General features: G+C 42.6%; 1 protein-coding gene across 3 annotated transcripts in view; it reads left to right on the forward strand.

Annotated features, from left to right (window-relative positions):
- npas3 (neuronal PAS domain protein 3) overlaps positions 1–20022 on the forward strand; it is a 250733-nt gene that overhangs the window by 128579 nt on the left and 102132 nt on the right. For all 3 annotated transcript variants that reach the window (XM_088354313.1, XM_088354314.1, XM_088354315.1), the window contains one exon: positions 9403–9485. In XM_088354313.1, the coding sequence (XP_088210439.1) occupies positions 9403–9485 (83 nt within the window). The remainder of the gene's footprint in view (positions 1–9402; positions 9486–20022) is intronic.

The raw sequence follows: 20022 nt of genomic DNA on the forward strand, positions 1-20022 counted from the left end.
AGCAATAGTCAACTGGGGATAATAGAACTTGGCAGCATGTGTGCTGTCCGTTTTAAGTGGAAAGACTGGGGAAGAGAAGCCTGCCACACATGACTCAAATTTGCTTTATGAAAAAGTTGACCAAATATAATGGATCACAGTGGCACAAGTAATGTTCATTACAAGTGGAAAGAACGAGAAAAATAGAGTCCTTACGCTTGAAACCAATTAGCTCTCTCAGGCTCTGCTGTCAGCAATATGCGACTGGGGATAACGGATCACAGCCAAAAAAATGCAGTCCATTCTAGGCGAAAAGAGAAAACTTGGCCCATGCCCTCACTATCAGTCAACCAGGGATAATGGATCATGGTTCAAACAGTGCATTTTCTTTTAATTGGGCCACAATTGCACTATTTAGCTTCCCCAACCTGGACAAAAATGTTCTCTGTCAGCCCCAGCTCTCACTAATAGTCAACTAGTGATAACGGATTAGTGCATTTAACTTTTTGCTGGACTGAATGGCAAAGAAGAATCACCAGGCCTGATGAAAAAGCGCTCTGCCGGCCTTCACACTCAACAATATGCAACTGGGAATAATGGATTGCAACCAAAACAATGCAGTTCATTCCAGGCGAACCAAAATGGCACACTTCAGAAGCCTGATTAAGAAAAAAACTCTGTCAGGCCATGCTCTCACTATCAGTCAACCAGGGATAATGGATCATTGATGAAACCGTGCATTTCATTTTTGTGGGGCCTCAATGACACTCTTCAGATTCCCCAACCCAAACAAAAATGTGCTCTGTCAGCCCCTACTCTTACCAATAGTCATCTAGGGATAATGGATCAGTGCATTATTTTTGCTGGACAGAATGGCAAAGAAGAGTCGCCAGGCGTGACAAAAAAGCGCTCTGCCGGCCTCCACTCGCAGCAATATGCAACTGGGAATAATGGATTGCGACCAAAACAATGCAGTTCATTTTAGGCGGACCACAATGGCACACTTCAGAAACCCGATTAAAAAAGAAAACTGTCGGCCCGTGCTCTCACTATCAGTCAACCAGGGATAATGGATCATGGATAACACTGTACATTTCATTTTTGGTGGGCCTCAATGACACTCTACAGCTTCCCCAGCCCAAACAAAAATGTGCTTTGTCGGCCCCTGCTCTTACTAATAGTCATCTAGGGATAATGGATTAGTGTATTTTTTTTCACTGGACAGAATGGCAAAGAACAGTCGCAAGGCCTGAGAAAAATGCGCTTTGCTGCCCAGCATTCACAGAAATATATGATCGGGGATAATGGATCTTGGAATAATTTTCAACTGCCAATGCACTGAGGCCACGAAATACAAAGCGCAAAGTAGCGAGGCATGACAGAATTACTCGCTGGATGAAAATGATTCTTCTTGACGCTATGAGCACAGCTAGCTAATCGTCGTTTTATTTTGAAGGAAGGAATGTTTTTTTTTGTTGTTGTTTTTTTTAAGTTTTATTTTATTCCGTAATGAACGCCCGTAGATTATTAACGCCAACGCTCGGGGAAATTTCAAAGAGGCCTCTCAAAGGCGCCTAATTCCTATCGCATCGATTCAAACGCCCGCGGCATCGATGACTATTTAAACAGCCCGGGGGATGGGAGAGGGTGCGCAACGTTAGCACACCCCTAGCATATGCCACAGCTAAGGTGGGCAAACTATGGCCTGCGAGCCACGAGTCAGGCTTTTTCATCCGGCCCGCCGAACAGAAATGGTCAAAATATCACGTGAATATATTTGTTACAGTGAGTAAATATAGTACTACTCATGAGTATGTCTGAGGGCCGACTATTCAGCCTGGAATTCCCTGACCAATCCTTAACAAATCCACCCTCTGTGAAAGGTGCGTAGTGCTCGACGATCGGCATTGCAACTTCGTAGCTCGCCTTTGTAGCATTTTCATTTGACTTGCAAGTTCTCGTAAAAACAGCTTCCAGTTGCTTTACCTTTTCACAGCATTTGTTTCCAGTTAGATTTCTATAGTCAGCATGTTTTGCCTGGGAGTGCCTCTTGGTATTATATTCCTTGAAAACAGCTTCAATCCATTGACAAATTAGGCAGACACTACTGTTTCGGATTTTGGTAAGAAAAAAAAAATACTCCAGTTTTCACTTCTGGAAGTGTCAGGGATTGACATTATTAAGACTATTTAGTGGCTATATTTGCACAGATAAAATACATGTATATAGTTTAATTCTACATGATGGTGGAAGCAAAGAACTTACGTCCTTCCTGGCTGAGGTTCCAAACAGAGAGAGGGAGTGGTTAATTTCCCGTCAAGAGAAATCAGTACAGACAAGAACATGACTTCAAAACAAAAGAATACAAGATTGATAATCGTACAAGAGATATAATTACACTCATTGTTGAAACGTTACTTTATGTGTGTGTGTGTGTATGAGAAACATTGTTTTTATATTTAGTAATATAAAAACAAGCTAATTACCTTGAGACAGAAATTCAAGAGATTTACATTGAAAACCTGACAGGAAGCGGCGGCCCTCACACTCAACTTTCCTTTTTTTATTTACAGTCACCATGTGGGAAATGGGGTAAGATAACATTTTCAGAGAAAGCCAATGGAAAGGTGGCCAAAGGGCTACTGCCAGAATCTGGTAAAAGATTTTTATTTTATATTGTGGTCATTATTCCTGGCGGGCCACATATTATTTATTTTATGACAGAGGCTGCGGGCCAGTAAAATTTTCATCATGGGCCGTAATTGGCCCCCGGGCCGGTCTTTGATGAGCTTCCATATAAAGGTTTATTTAGCGATATACAGCCAAAACATCGTCTGTTGGTGTGACACCTTGACTGAAAACTGTAGTTGCAATTTTGTCCTATATATATTATAATGGTTGCATTTTACATCCGAGCCATATGTACTCATTAAAATAGCCATATATGGCCCGCGAGCCATAAGTTTCTGACCCCTGCGATAAAGCTACGAACCGTCGCATTTGTTTTGGTGGCTATTTGTGCAAGCGCTGCATGACTGACTGGCATTTTACACCAGAGTCGTGCACACATGTCTTGTAAACTTTGCCCCGCCTTTATTGACGAGTGCCATTAAAACCTGCTTCTGATTGGCCGGCGGTGACAATTATTGTTGGCCAAACACTCCATCACCTTTCGGAGCACCCTGAGAAGTATGCCCCAAAATATGCACAAAAGTACACGGAAGCTTTGAAAAGAGAGGGAGAAGCCGTTTATTTCGTTCGTCGGAGTCCAAAACAGAGGTCTCCTTCGTCTAAGAGACAATCAGTGTTTTTATACCCTCTTGAGCAAAGACATTCTTAGTGCGTCCCCTCGCGATGACGCACTTCTTTTTTCACATTGTGCATGCTTTACGGGAATGGACGGGAATGTTTTTTCAGAATGTTTTCGTCCCCTTTCGATTCTCCAAAGTTACACAATTACCAAGGAAATCGTTGGTTTCGGCCTGACATCTAAAATCCTATCAGCTTGCCAGGGGAATATTGTTATTTTGCAACCTATTCCAAACCAAGCAAGTGTTTTCATTAATAACACTCGCTGACATCTAAACTCGGGAGAAACAAGCCTGGAATTTCCCGCCTTAAACAAATGTGTTCTCCTTACGTCAAGCTCGACTCCAATAAACCACAACAGACCCAAATAACAAACTGAAACTATAATTCCTCGAAAGAAAATGCAGTGTTTTGCGGTTACACTATGAATCAGTGTTTATTATGATTGGATATTTTCAATACAAGCTACAAGTTGAAACTAATGTCAGGAACTTCAAGCGAAAGAACAAAGTTCAGCCTGGTGTCAGGAAACCTTAAGAACAGATGGCAAGCAGAAATGAGGAAGTTACGGTTTCCTGCTGACCAATACAACGCCTAAAAAAATGACCTAAAACTGAGAATTGGCTGAAAACACAAAAATGTGCTACCGATAGCAAGCAGAAAACAGATGTTGCGGTTTCCTGTTGACCTATACAACACCTCACCTGCTATTTCCTGTTTCCTGGACTTTCCCTTACTGCTACTTCCTGTTTCCTGGACTTTCACTTTCTGCTACTTCCTGTTTCCCTTACTTTCTCTTCCTGCTACTTCCTGTTTCCTGGAGGTTCTCTTCCTGCTACTTCCTATTCCTGGACTTTCGCTTCCTGCTACGTCCTGTTTCCTGGACTAGCTTTTCCTGCTACTTCCTGTTTCCTGGACTTTCTCGATAACAGATGGCAAGCAGAAATGAGGAAGTTACAGTGTCCTGTTGACCTATTCAACACCTCAACTGCTATTTCCTGTTTCCTAGACTTTCCCTTCCTGCTACTTCCTGTTTCCTGGACTTTCACTTTCTGTTACATCCTGTTTTCCTTACTTTCTCTTCCTGCTACTTCCTGTTTCCTGGAGGTTCTCTTCCTGCTACTTCCTATTCCTGGACTTTCGCTTCCTGCTACGTCCTGTTTCCTGGACTAGCTTTTCCTGCTACTTCCTGTTTCCTGGACTTTCTCGATAACAGATGGCAAGCAGAAATGAGGAAGTTACAGTGTCCTGTTGACCTATTCAACACCTCAACTGCTATTTCCTGTTTCCTGGACTTTCCCTTCCTGCTACTTCCTGTTTCCTGGACTTTCACTTTCTGTTACATCCTGTTTTCCTTACTTTCTCTTCCTGCTACTTCCTGTTTCCTGGAGGTTCTCTTCCTGCTACTTCCTGTTTCCTGGACTTTTGCTTCCTGCTATTTCCTGTTTCCTGGACTATTTTTTCCTGCTACTTCCTGTTTCCTGGACTTTCTTGAGAACAGATGGCAAGCAGAAATGAGGAAGTTACGGTTTCCTGTTGACCTATACAACACCTCAACTGCTATTTCCTGTTTCCTGAACTTTCCCTTACTGCTACTTCCTGTTTCCTGAACTTTCACTTTCTGCTACTTCCTGTTTTCCTTACTTTCTCTTCCTGCTACTTCCTGTTTCCTGGAGGTTCTCTTCCTGCTACTTCCATTTTCCCTTACTTTCTTTTCCTAATACTTCCTGTATCCTGGACTTTCACTTTCTGCTACTTCCTGTTTCCCTTTCTTTCTCTTCCTGCTACTTCCTGTATCCTGGAGGTTCTCTTCCTGCTACTTCCTGTTTGCTGTACTTTCGCTTCCTGCTACTTCCTTGTTCTCGGACTATCTTTTCCTGCTACTTCCTGTTTCCTGGACTTTCTCGAGAACAGATGGCAAGCAGAAATTAGGAAGTTACGGTTTCCTGTTGACCTATACAACACCTTAACTGCTATTTCCTGTTTCCTGAACTTTCCCTTACTGCTACTTCCTGTTTCCTGAACTTTCACTTTCTGCTACTTCCTGTTTTCCTTACTTTCTCTTCCTGCTACTTCCTGTTTCCCTTTCTTTCTCTTCCTGCTACTTCCGGTATCCTGGAGGTTCTCTTCCTTCTACTTCCTGTTTGCTGGACTTTCGCTTCCTGCTACGTCCTGTTTCCTAGACTATCTTTTCCTGCTACTTCCTGTTTCCTGGACTTTCTCGAGAACAGATGGCAAGCAGAAATGAGGAAGTTACGGTTTCCTGTTGACCTATACAACGCCTAAAAAAAAGAACCTGAAACTGAGAATTGGCTGATAACTAAAAAAATGTGCAACAAAAGGCAAGCCGAAAACAGATGTTGCGGTTTCCTGTTGACCTATACAACACCTCACCTGCTATTTCCTGTTTCCTGGACTTTCCTTAAGTGCTACTTCCTGTTTCCCTTACTTTCTCTTCCTGCTACTTCCTGTTTCCTGGAGGTTCTCTTCCTGCTACTTCCTATTCCTGGACTTTCGCTTCCTGCTACATCCTGTTTCCTGGACTATTTTTTCCTGCTACTTCCTGTTTCCTGGACTTTCTTGAGAACAGATGGCAAGCAGAAATTAGGAAGTTACAGTGTCCTGTTGACCTATACAACGCCTAAAAAGAACGACCTGAAACTGAGAATCGGCTGATAACACAAAAATGTGCAACAGAAGGCAAGCAGAAAACAGATGTTGCGGTTTCCTGTTGACCTATACAACACCTCACCTGCTATTTCCTGTTTCCTGGACTTTCCTTAAGTGCTACTTCCTGTTTCCCTTACTTTCTCTTCCTGCTACTTCCTGTTTCCTGGAGGTTCTCTTCCTGCTACTTCCTATTCCTGGACTTTCGCTTCCTGCTACATCCTGTTTCCTGGACTATTTTTTCCTGCTACTTCCTGTTTCCTGGACTTTCTCGAGAACAGATGGCAAGCAGAAATTAGGAAGTTACAGTGTCCTGTTGACCTATACAACGCCTAAAAAGAACGACCTGAAACTGAGAATCGGCTGATAACACAAAAATGTGCAACAGAAGGCAAGCAGAAAACAGATGTTGCGGTTTCCTGTTGACCTATACAACACCTCAGTCCGTCAGTCGTTTCTATCAAAAAGGAAGTGCGGGTTCTAGACAAGGAATTACTTCGAAACTCAAACTTAATGACACACTCACACACACATTAGTAAACGCTTTCAGTAGTGTTTGTTTTTGACCGTTTCTGTTTGTTAGCACTCGTTGCTTAGCGCCGAGAGCGTAGCCGCGGGGCTTTTATCATTCTCCTTTTTATTTTGTTGTTTGGGAATCTCCGCGGTCCTCTTAACGCACCGGGTCTTTCGAAAGATGATTTTGAAGATGAAGACGAAGCGTGCCGGGAATGGTGTTGGCTATTAAACGAGCTAGCCTGATGACATCATTAATGGCGAGCAACGTTGCGGCGGAGGAAGAAAGAGGAAGGGGTGCGGGTCCGGGTAGAGTCAAAGGTTTGGATTTGTCCTAATGAGGTCTGCGGGGACCCCACAAACACCTCGGGCTATGAACGCAAAAGCACACTCCACCTGACTGTCCGTCTGGTATTCATATTAATGCTTTCAAATGTTTTTTCTTCACTTCCTGTTTCCTGGACTTTTGCTTCCTGCTACTTCATGTTTCCTGGACTTTTTTTTCCTGCTGTTTTCTGTTTCCTGGACTTTCACTTCCTGCTACTTCCTGTTTTCTGGACTTTCTCTTCCTGCTGCTTCTTGTTTCCTGGACTTTCTCTTCCTGCTACTTCTGGTTTCCAGGACTTTCTCTTTCTGCTACTTCCTGTTTTCTGGACTTTCTCTTCCTGCTGCTTCTTGTTTCCTGGACTTTCTCTTTCTGCTACTTCCTGTTTCCTGGACTTTCTCTTTCTGTTTCCTGGACTTTCTCTTCCTGCTACATCCTGTTTCCTTGACTTTCACTTCCTGCTATTTCCTGTTTCCTGGACTTTCTCTTTCTGTTACTTCCTGTTTCCCGGAATTTGGCTTCCTGCTACTTTCTTTTTCCTAGACTTTGTTTTCCTGCTACTTCCTGTTTCCTGGACTTTCTTTTCCTGGTACTTCTTGTTTCCTGGACTTTCTCTTCCTGCTACTTCCTGTTTCCTGGACTTTCTCTTCCTGTGACTTCCTGTTTCTTAGACTTTCTCTTCCTGCTACTTCCTGTTAACTGGACTTTCTCTTCCTGCTATTTCTGGTTTCTTGGACTTTCTCTTCCTTCTACTTCTGGTTTCCTGGACTTTCTATTCCTGCTATTTCCTGTTTCCTGGACTTTCCCTTTCTGCTACTTCCTGTTTCCTGGACTTTCCCTTACTGCTACTTCCTGTTTCCTGAACTTTCTCTTTCTGCTTCTTCCTGTTCCCTGGACTTTCTCTTCCTGCCCCGTCATGTTTCCTGGACTTTCTCTTCCTGTTTCCTGGACTTTCTGTTCTTGCTACATCCTGTTTTCTGGACTTTCTCTTCCTGCTTTTTCCTGTTTCCTGGAATTTCGTTTCCTGCTACTTTCTTTTTCCTGGACTTTCTTTTCCTGCTACTTCCTGTTTCCTTTACTTTCTCTTCCTCTTCTTCCTATTTCCTGGACTTTCTGTTCCTGCTACTTCCTGTTTCATGGAGTTTCTCTTCCTGACACTTCACGTTTCCTGGACTTTTGCTTCCTGTTACTTCCTGTATTCCTTACTCTCTCTTCCTGTTACTTCCTCTTTCCCCTACTTTCTTTTTCCTGGACTTTCTTTTTCCTGCTACTTCCTGTTCCCTGGACTTTCTGTTCCTCTTACTTCCTGTTTCCCCCAATTCCTCAAATTGGAGTATTTTATGTTTAATTATTTCCCACTTATAACCCAAGTTTTATTTGATTTCAATGCTGGACTATAAAAAAAATCAAATCTTCCACATTGAAAAAAATGGATTTTCCTGATTTATGGATATTAATCAGATGTTTTTCTAGATAAAAGTTGAATGTTTCTAAGTAAGTGTTAAATTTCGAAAGAAAAGTCAAATGTTTTTGTTCGAATAAAAACATTTTATTTTTATACTAAAATCAAATTTTTAACCCCAAAAGAATTATGGGAATTTTTCCTGAAAACGGCGAATGTGGTCCAGAATAGTGCTCCAAAAATTCAGGATGTTCATTTTGTATATTTCTTACACATTCATGTAAATAAATAAATACACTAGTTATTCATGTTCCCTGAAATAATGTAGGTAAATGTTTTTTTTTCGAATATTTTTCTAGATTTTTTTTTTTGTGTTGGGGAAAACAATTTTTTGATAAAAATGTTGCCTTAAAAATGTATTTTTTTTTAGAAGACGTTAAAAATCCTACCAAATAAATATGTAAAACCTGGACATTTGTTTTTCTGGTTAATTATTTTTACTCTTTGAAATTGTATTCAAAACTCTTGACAGAAAAAAACTTTTCTTTGTTTTCTTTTTCTTTTTTTGGGTAATCTGCCGAAATCACCGCACTTCCTCCTGCGTCTTCAAGAACAAAATATGAAATGTCAGGTTTGTTTCCAGCTCCGTCCCTCAAATCAATTTCATTGGTCGGGCTCGGGCTATATTGGGCTTCAACACCCGCGGGCTCGGGTCAGGTCGGGCTGGATTTTTTTAGGCAAGATTCTACCTCTACAAAAAAATGTCCCAAATACTTCCCAAAAAACTGAAATATTACAACCTGATATTTATTTTATAAGTGAATAGTTTCGTGGATAATGTAAAATGTGATTTTTTTTTTTTCTGGAAAAAAACGCTTTCAAGGGGTGATTAGCATGTGGCTAACCTGCAAACGCTGCACAGCTGACCTGACTGGTTCCTCTTGTCCTGTGCAATGTGTGTTCGTCACGCCAGGCTGGCTCAACGTGTGTGTGGACCTTGTGAGTGCGTGCACGTGATTGTGCACGCACGAGCGTGTGATTGTGCACGCACTTTTTGTGTGTACGTGTGTGTTTGTGCACGTGAGGCTTGGCTTGTTTCAGTGTGTCTGAGTCTCACCGAGTCTTCTTCTGTCCTGTCCTGTGCTTTCTCTCCTGTTGCGTGTGCGTTTGTGTGCATGTGCGTGTGCACGTGTGTGTGTTTGTGTAGCGATCGGCAACCAGAGGAGGAGGACCCCCAGCACTTTGGCCTCGGACCTCTTTGAACCACACCTGGGCAGCCACATTTTGCAGGTAGGACCGCCCCCATAAGTCTCACTCATACAGTATACCAAATGTCATATCACATCATATTAACTTGATTACTTTCAATGACTTTTGGATTACTCCAACACCAAATACGCCAATAAAAGACAAAAGAAACTAAATATGAATAAAATCATGACTCACAACACGTGGTAAGCTTTCTCTCCTGGCTTTGATCTCTTTGATCTCCGGCAAAACGAACATAAAATGCGACAGAAACAAAATGAAAATAAATCTAAACAACTCATCATTTTTGCCGTTCCATGTATTCCGTTACTCCCCAAGCCTGCACGAAATGAAGTCATTTTATTCCTATTTAGTTTCTTTTGTCTTTTATTAGCATATTTGGTATTGTCCTTAAAAAGTTTGGAATAAAATATTTTATCTTTTAAGTATGTGTTAACAATGCCCCGCCGAGTTCAAAGAGCCTTTATATATATATATGTTTTGCACCGCGTTACCTGCTTTGATCTTACTTTTATCATCGGTATTCTGCCCACAGAGCGCATTAGGCTAGACAAAAGGAGGTGGGGGAGAAGGGGGTGGTGGAGAGTCATTTCCTGTGAGTGCTGGTTGTTTTCCTTTATTCTAGGATGAAAATGGTGAAAGTGAGAAAAGGACTGTTTCATCTCATCTCATTAGCCACACCGCTTATCCTCAGTAGGGTCGCGGGGTGCTGGAGCCCATCCCAGCGATCATCGGGCAGTGGGCAGGGGACACGCTGGACTGGTTGCCAGCCAACCGCAGGGCACACAGGGACAGACAACTCACTCGCTCATTCACACCTAAGGACAATTTGGACCGGCCAATTCACCTGAAATGCATGTCTTTGGAATGTGGGAGGAAACCGGAGTGCCCGGAGGGAACCCACGTAAACACGGGGAGAACATACAAACTCCGCACAGGAAGTCTGGAGCTGGATTTGAACCCAGGAGGTTCCCAAGACATGAACTGTGCCGCACACGCGCTAACCACTGCGCCGCCGTGCTGCCCAGGACTGTTTCAAATACAATCAAAAAAACAACCCAAACCATTAAATATTTAAAAAAAAAATGTTTTTTTCGAGTGCGTCTAAGAGAGACATGACGAGCACGCAGCACTCAGGCAGCTTGTTAGAGGCTGCAATGATGATTTCGGCCAGAAGATGGCATCAAGAAGTAGAATATTTTTGAAGCTACATACACCACCTTTAAAGCCCCATTGTGTAAGATTTGACCACGAGATGGCAACGTTGTCTAATATGACAAAAAAAGTCCCACAGAACAGCGTAGCAGCAAGATGCCAGACAAACAAGCGACCTCTGGGTAGGGATTCTAAGAAGAATTAGAAATACAAATTTCTCGGCCTACAATTTTTTTTTTTATCAAAACATTAACATTGTTATTATAGTCTTTACTGATTGAAAGGTTTTGTACTACCGTAAATTCTGGACTATAGAGCGCACCTGATTATAAGCCGCACCCACCACATTTCGGGAAGAAAACCGATTTTGTACATACACAAGCCGCACCTGTATATTAGCCGCATGCGCCCACATTGGAAAACGCAATTCAAACACGAAATTAACCCATACCCGATAAAGTCCAAAAAACAGCCGGCAAATTAAACGGAAAATTATACCGGAACTTAGGATTTAATGCAGACCTGCAGAGTCTGGGTGCCCAAAAATATATATCCACTATTGTCGGCCGCGTCCACAAACACGTCTCACCTTTACTCCACTTCCCATCAGCCCGCGTTTGCCCCGCCCCTTCTTTCTCATTTGTTCGTACAAAACATATCAGAATAAGTGTCTCAAATAAATACATTACAAAAATATACAGTTGCAAATACATATTACACATGGTTACACATATTTACAAAGAAAGACGGTACACCGAGAGAGTTTTCAAAGCTTTAATAATAATATTATAACTTTCATCCCAAACCGTGCCTGTGAAGGGTAGCAAAACGCTACTAGCAACACGCTCTCAACACAGTAAACAGCTCTGTTAAAAAAACATACCGTACTTGTAGTAAGCACGGTAGACCCTCCTCATCTTCCTCCTAAAGAGACTTTGTCATATAGACGTCGTCCCACGCTCCCTTATTCAAAAACACGCTAGCATCACGCTCGCAAGGTAAAGTTCACGTGCGCTAGCTGTTTCCTTCTTTATCGGACTGCTCGTTTGCTTTTAGCTTGAAAGCTACGTCATGTGCCTTTTTTTTTTGCAATTTGCACGATGAGGATATGTCTACGCTAATTTAATTTGTGCACAAGTTAAGAAGTTGCAGTCTAAATCTTCCCTTTTGTACTCGAGCGCCGCTGGCGGCCGTTAGAAAAATGACATAAATTGGCCGCATCACTGAATAAGCCGCAGGGTTGGACGTTTGGGAAAAAAGTAGCGGCTTATAGTCCGGAATTTACGGTCCTTGGAGCCACTAAATATTTCACTGTACCCCTTTAACATGATAGTTAGCGTGTTAGCTAGTGCGTTAGCTAGCGTAATGTCCTCCTCCCCCCAACAGTTCTTCAATAAGTTGTCCGGTCTGGCGGGTTTAATCCCCGTCCCGCCCCTTGCGTAGCGCGTAGGCGTCGCTAAGTGGCTAGCTGGCATTCATTAGCGGTGCGTTCGGGCGCGATCAATCACGCCGCGCTCTTCAAATGTCATCGGCAAACTTCTCACAATCAATTATGGCCGCCGATTAATGAGGCCAATTTGCAGACACGTCCCGTACGGTGTAAAGGTTAATATATGGACGTTTACATTTGCGTCGAGGTGACCATTGCGCCGGCTGGTTAGCGTGCGTTGACGTTCCAGAAGGACATGCTATGCTAGTCACGATTGGAAGCACCTGATAGGACAATTAGCGCTAATGCAGACATACAGGTTCATAATATGTAGTAAATACTGTAATCCCTCTTTTATCTCGGTCAATGGGGACCAGAACCCCCAAGATATGCCATAAATGTGTTCTGCCAACCCAGGCTTGCAGAAATAGTCAACCAGGGATAATAGATCACGGTTGCATGGGTGCTGTTGATTTTAAGCAAAAAGAACTAAAAAAAGAGTCGCCATGCATGACTCAAATTCGCTCTCAAGGCTCAAGCTCTCAGCAATAGTCCACTGGGGGTAATGGATTGCAGCCCAAACAGTGTTCATTTTGGAAGGGTCACAATGGCACACTTTAGCAGCACTAATTGAAATATGAATTATGCTCTGCCAGTCCCTGAGCAGGGATAATGGATCACAGCAACAATTGTGTATTTCAGCACGCCTCCAGGGAAGTGCCTTCTGCCGGTCCCTGCTCGCAGCAATCTGCAATCAGAGATAACGGATCACGACAGCAAGGGTGCAGTTATTATTAGGCGAAAAGGATGGAAAAAAGAGCCACTATGGATGGCACAAATTTGCTCTCACTGTCCCAGCTCTCGGCAATAGTCGACTGGTGATAAAGGATCACAGTCACAAAGATGTAGTTTATTATACGCTTCATCGGCATAAACTAAAAACAAAATGCGTCCTGCCGGCCGTGCTTTCCATTATTGGTGACAATGAATCTCAGTTTAAACAGTTAACTTTTTTAGAGAGACCACAATGGCATACTTCAGCATTGCTAACTGGAAATAGGCGCTTTGCCGGCCCCTGCTCAGAGCAATAGTCGACTGGGGATAAAGGATCACAGCCCAAACAGTGCAGTTCATTTTGAAAGGGTCACAATGGCACTCTTGAGCAGCATGAATTGAGATATAAATTATGCTGTGCCAGTCCCTGACCGGGGATAATGGATCACAGCCACAACTGTGTATTTTCATTGGCATTGGCTTCTGTCGGTCCCTGCTCGCAGCAATCTGCAATCAGGAATAATGGATCGTGATTGCAAGAGTGCAGTTATTTTAAGGTGAAATTGGTGACAATGGATTGCAGCTCAAACAGTTTAATTTTCTTTTAGAGAGACAACAATGGCATACTTCAGCATCACAAACTGGAAATAGGCGCTTTGCCGGCCCCTGCTTGGAGCAATAGTCGACCGGGGATAAAGGATCACAGCCCGAACAGTGCAGTTCATTTTGAAAGGGTCACAATGGCACTCTTGAGCAGCATGAATTGAGATATAAATTATGCTGTGCCAGTCCCTGACCGGGGATAATGGATCACAGCCACAACTGTGTATTTTCATTGGCATTGCCTTCTGTCGGTCCCTGCTCGCAGCAATCTGCAATCAGGAATAATGGATCGTGATTGCAAGAGTGCAGTTATTTTAAGGTGAAATTGGTGACAATGGATTGCAGCTCAAACAGTTTAATTTTCTTTTAGAGAGACAACAATGGCATACTTCAGCATCACAAACTGGAAATAGGCGCTTTGCCGGCCCCTGCTTGGAGCAATAGTCGACCGGGGATAAAGGATCACAGCCCGAACAGTGCAGTTAATTTTGAAAGGGTCACAATGGCACTCTTGAGCAGCATGAATTGAGATATTAATTATGCTGTGCCAGTCCCTGACCGGGGATAATGGATCACAGCCACAACTGTGTATTTTCAATGGCATTGCCTTCTGTCGGTCCCTGCTCGCAGCAATCTGCAATCAGGAATAATGGATCGCGATTGCAAGAGTGCAGTTATTTTAAGGCAAAATTGGTGACAATGGATTGCAGCTCAACCAGTTTAATTTTCTTTTAGAGACCCCATTTGCATCCTTTAGCGACACAAACTGAAAAAAAGCGCTTTGCTGGCCCCCTCACAGCAATATTCAAACGGGGATAATGGATTGCAGCCCATACAGTGAAGTTCATTTTGGAAGGGTCACAATGCCACACTTGTGCAGCAGGAATCAAAAAACATTTTATGCTCTGCCGTCCCTGACCAGGGATAATTGATCACAGCCACAATTGAATATTTGATTGGCCCGCCTCTCGAGAAAAGCCTTCTCGCAGCAATATATAATCAGGAATAATGGAACGCGACTGCAAGAGTGCAGTTATTATTTGCTAATGTTAGGTGGGCCGCGATAGCATGCTTCATTGACACAAACTAAAAACAAAACGCGTCTTGTGGACACCTGCTCTCCGATCGTTAAATGGTGATAATGGATTGCAGCTCAAACTGTTTCGTGCACTTTGGCGGTCCCCACTCACAGCAACGCTATCGGGGGATAATGGATCATGGCCGCACCGGTGAATTTCAATTTTGGTGGACGGGCCGCAAAAAGGAGCTGTAATTTTCCGGCCAATGCTCGCATCAAAAACTGCAATTAGGGATAATGGATTACAGAATAATTTGGGTGGGGCTTACACCACACCAAATTACATTTTGCCGTTTGCTCGATTACAGCTGGGGGCGGGGCTTAAACACACATGTCCTGTGTCTTCTTGACAGGTGAGGGGCGATTGGAGGTAGGGGGGCTTTTGTTTTGGTCTGGGGGGGATTGTGGGGGGTGCGCTCCAAGGCTAGCCGTGAACTTTGACCCCCTCTACCTCCCCCTGTGGCGCCGGTGTGTCATTAGAACCTTGAGTGGTGCAAGACTGACACAGTAGGGGCAGAAAATAGAAATGAAAAAAAATATACTCTCCCCTCCCCCCTCCATTCATCTTTAATGGCGATCTGTCGTTCTTTTCCGTCGTGCGCGTGCGGCGCCGCCCGGTGTCGCAGCAGCTGGCAAGGCCAGCCCCCAGAGGCATTGTGGGTAAGCGAGGGAGGGGAAGGCGACGGCACCGGTCCCATCGGCAATCTGTTGCCCGTCCAAGGCGTCAATCCTGTAAAGTGTGGCATCGTTTAGCGCGACGCGGTTCCCGGGTTGTTTGTTTCGTCCTTGGCGGTGTCTCCGACGGGCGGGGCTTGATTCGGATGCTGTTTTGAGACATGAAATGAAATGAAATGATCTGCATTTATATATCACTTTTCAAGTCAATGACTTCCCAAAGCGCTTTACAATGTACTCCACATTTCCCAATAGCGGCCTTGCAACCATTTAAGGCGCTATTATTGGGGGTATTAGGGGTTCAGTGTCTTACCCAAGGACACTTCGACATGTAACACGGACGAGCCGGGATTCGAACTGGGATCCCTTGATCCCAAGACGAGCGCTCTACCTCCTGAGCTACTGCCGCCCCATGGCATATAAAATGTAATATAGAAACCGGAAGTGATGTCACAGTTGTAATAAACAAACAGGAAGTGATGTCACAGTTGTAATAAACAAACAAGAAGTGATGTCACTTCTGATTATAACAACGTGTAATGAAGAAACCGAAAATGATGTCCGTCTGATTATAATAACATGTAATGAAAACAGGAAGTGATGTCATGTCTCATTATAATATGTAATAAACAAACAGGAAGTGATGTCATGTCTCGTTATAATATGTAATAAACAAACAGGAAGTGATGTCCGTCTGATTATAATATAATGTAAAGTTGGCCGTTTTGGATATGTGCATTTCTCAAAATTCAATGCAATGAAAATAACTTTATATTCCTAAATATAAAAACAATCTTTCTCACACACACTCACATAAAGTCACGTTTCAAACATCAGTCTAATTATATCTTTTATACGTTTATCAATCTTATATTCTTTTATTGTGAAGTCGCGCTCATGTGTGTTCCTTTTCCTGTTTGTGTCAATAAAACCACACCTGACCGGAAGTCCCCAGTTCTGGGTCATCCTCGAGGTGGATTTTATATCTTAATATCTGTTTTTACTTGGGTAATACTGCCACCAAAGAGTTTATATAATGTTTATCCCAGTTCGAGCCGGGATTTAAACTGGGATCCCTTGATCCCAGGACGAGCGCTCTACCTCATTTTCGCTGGGGACGCATAGTCTCAAATCAACGTATGTCCCCGGGACGCAACCTTTTTGCTACAAAATTGTCATTATTACCCGATTACTTTTCTTTAACAAAGATTTACCGCACTCCTAACTTTTCGTCAGACATATCCGCCATTGTTGTTTTGGTCTCGCGGTTCGAGTTTTCGTCAGTCGACAGTGATGGGAAGTCCGTCTTTTTTTAGAGAACCGGCTTTTTTGGCTCAACTCATTAAAAAGAGCCGTCTCTCAAACGGCTCACTTGCTTTGATGATTGATATTACGAAATTTGTTGTATATGGAAAAAAGGGAAGTATAAAAGGAGAAAATAAAAAAAGACAGGTTTGTGGTTATCCCTTTAATCGGTATATTACCAACAATAATTTGAGAAAATGAATTCATCATTTGATGATTAAAACTGAATGAATATATAGATTTATATCATATATTTGTCGCCGATTTACGATTTCACCCTCGGTAACACTCAATTTTGGGGAGCCATAGATCTCTGTTAGGACCCATAGATTTTTGAGCATGCGAGTCCCCGGGACCCATCACTTTTCATCACTTCCTGTTTGTTTATTACAACCGTGACATAACTTCCGGTTTCTCTATTACATTATGTTATAATCAGACGGACATCACTTCCTGTTTGTTTATTACATATTATAATGAGACATGACATCACTTCCTGTTTTCATTACATGTTATTATAATCAGACGGACATCATTTTCGGTTTCTTTATTACACGTTGTTATAATCAGAAGTGACATCACTTCCTGTTTGTTTATTACAACTGGGACATCACTTCCTGTTTGTTTATTACAACTCTGACATCACTTCCTGTTTGTTTATTACAACTCTGACATCTCTTCCTGTTTCTCTATGACATTATATTATAATCAGACGGACATCACTTCCTGTTTGTTTATTACATATTATAATGAGACATGACATCACTTCCTGTTTGTTTATTACATATTATAATGAGACATGACATCACTTCCTGGTTTCATTACATGTTATTATAATCAGACGGACATCATTTTCGGTTTCATCATTACACGTTGTTATAATCAGAAGTGACATCACTTCCTGTTTGTTTATTACAACTGTGACATCACTTCCTGTTTGTTTATTAGAACTCTGACATCACTTCCTGTTTGTTTATTACAACTCTGACATCACTTCTTGTTTCTCTATGACATTATATTATAATCAGACATGACATCACTTCCTGTTTTCGTTACATGTTATTATAATCAGACGGACATCGTTTCTTTGTTTGTTCCCACCAAATGTCACATTTCCTTTCCCTCTCCTAGATTCCCTTTCCTTACTTATCCCTTTCTTTTTTTTTCCTTTTTTTTTCTCCGCTTTTTTCTCCTGCCCAAAGCGGCGTGCGCCCGCTTGATTTCCCGGCCGCTCGGCTAATCAAAACGCATGAAGGCCGTCAGGCCAAATGAAGACAAATGGAGGACGGCGCCGCTTTGGACTCATTAGCCGTGAGGCGACGCCCTCCCCCGCCTCTCGTACACACCCGCCACGTCTCAATTTGGACCCCGACTCGAATGCGCTTGATTGGTTCTGTGACCGATGAGACATTTTGTACTTCCGTCAGTGGCCATTGGGGGCAGTGGAATCCAGTGGAGAGGCAATCAGAATCCTTAGTCTCACTATCACCCTCTGTGAGGCACAGCCTTATCTGCCTCCCCTGATTGCATTCGACTAGTAGAATAATCAGTCAAACAACATTCATTCGACATCCCAATGAGAATCCTTGGTCTCACTATCGCCCTCTGCCATGAGGCAAGAGAATTGCATGCCTCGTCCGGCGTCTGCAGACGCTCAGCACAGAAATATGTTACATACTATTTGTTTTAACATTTCATGTATTTTACTTTTCTTTTCTTTTCTTTTTCTATTTTTGCATGATGACAGATGAGGCGCAGTTTCATCTGCCTCCCCTGACTGAATGTCAATGAAAGAATCATTACTCAAACAACATTCATTTGACATCCAAATTGGAATGCATTGTCTCACTCTCACCCTCTGCCATGAGGCAAGAGAATTGTGTGCCTCACTCTCAGTACAGTTACAGGTTACATACTAATTCTATTAATAATATTCATAATGTAACCATTTTAAATCCTACTTTTCTATTATATCACCTGCCTCCCCTGGCTGCATGTCACTGGTACAATCATCATGCAAACATTCCTTCAACATCCAATTGTAAATGCTTGGTCTCACTATTTTCATTTGCCATGAGGCAAGACATTTGTGTGCCTCACTCTGCATCTGCAGACGCTCAGCGCAATAATACCTTACATACTAATTGTATGAGGAAAATTCATACTATAACGTAACCATTTTAAATTGTATTTTTCCATGATGGCATGTGAGGCACAGCCTTATCTGCCTCCCCTGACTAGTAGAATAATCAGTCAAACAACATTCATTCGACATCCAAGTGAGAATCCTTGGTCTCACTATCGCCATCTGCCATGAGGCAAGAGAATTGCATGCCTCGTCCGGCGTCTGCAGACGCTCAGCACAGAAAAATGTTACATACTATTTGTTTTAACATTTAATGTATTTTACTTTTCTTTTATTTCATTTTATTTTTCTATTTTTGCATGATGACAGGTGAGGCACAGCTTCATCTGCCTCCCCTGATTGCACTCGACTAGTAGAATAATCGGTCAAACAACATTCATTCGACATCCAAATGAGAATCCTTGGTCTCACTATCGCCCTCTGCCATGAGGCAAGAGAATTGCATGCTTCTTTTATTTCATTTTATTTTTCTATTTTTGCATGATGACAGGTGAGGCACAGCTTCATCTGCCTCCCCTGACTGAATGTCACTGAAAGAATCATTATTCAAACAACACTCAATTGACATCGAAATTGGAATGCATGGTCTCACTCTCACCCTCTGCCATGAGGCAAGAGAATTGTGTGCCTCACTCTGCATCTCCAGACACTCAGCGCAATAATACCTTACATACTAATTGTATGGAGAAAATTCATACTATAATGTAACCATTTTAAATTATATTTTTCCATGATGGCATGTGAGGCACAGCCTTATCTGCCTCCCCTATTGCACTCGACTAGTAGAATAATCAGTCAAACAACATTCATTCGACATCCCAATGAGAATCCTTGGTCTCAGTATCGCCCTCTGCCATGAGGCAAGAGAATTGTGTGCCTCACTCTGCATCTGCAGATGCTGAACACAGAAATATGTTACACACTATTTGTATCAATAATATTTATAATAAAACTAAAAGACTCATTATTCAAACAAGGTTTTTCGAAATCCACAAGGGAATCCATTATCCCACTACCGCTTTCTGCCATGAGGCACAAGAACTGTGTGCCTCACTCGGCATCTGCAGAGACTCAGTGATATGTTGCTTACTAACTATATCACAGGTGTCAAACTGTCGGCCCGCGGGCCGGATCAGGCCCGCTAAGGGATTGAATCTGGCTCACGAGACAAAGCTGAGGGAAGCGCAAGAGAAAAACGAGCTGCTGGTTGAAATATGTCCACTTGATGTTGCCAAAGCCAGGCGCCTCTCACAAACGCTGTACTTGTATTTCTCTCTTTCTCTCTCTCTCTTTTACTCTCTCTTTCATCCTCCCTTTTTCTCTCACCTTCTATCTCTCTCTCTTTCACTTGCTCTGTCTCTCTTTTTCTTTCTTTGTTCCTCTTCTCTTTCTC

This window comes from Urocampus carinirostris, chromosome 15 (genome assembly GCF_059441175.1).
Source record: "Urocampus carinirostris isolate Australia breed hairy pipefish chromosome 15, RoL_Ucar_1.0, whole genome shotgun sequence".
Lineage (NCBI taxonomy): Eukaryota > Metazoa > Chordata > Actinopteri > Syngnathiformes > Syngnathidae > Urocampus > Urocampus carinirostris.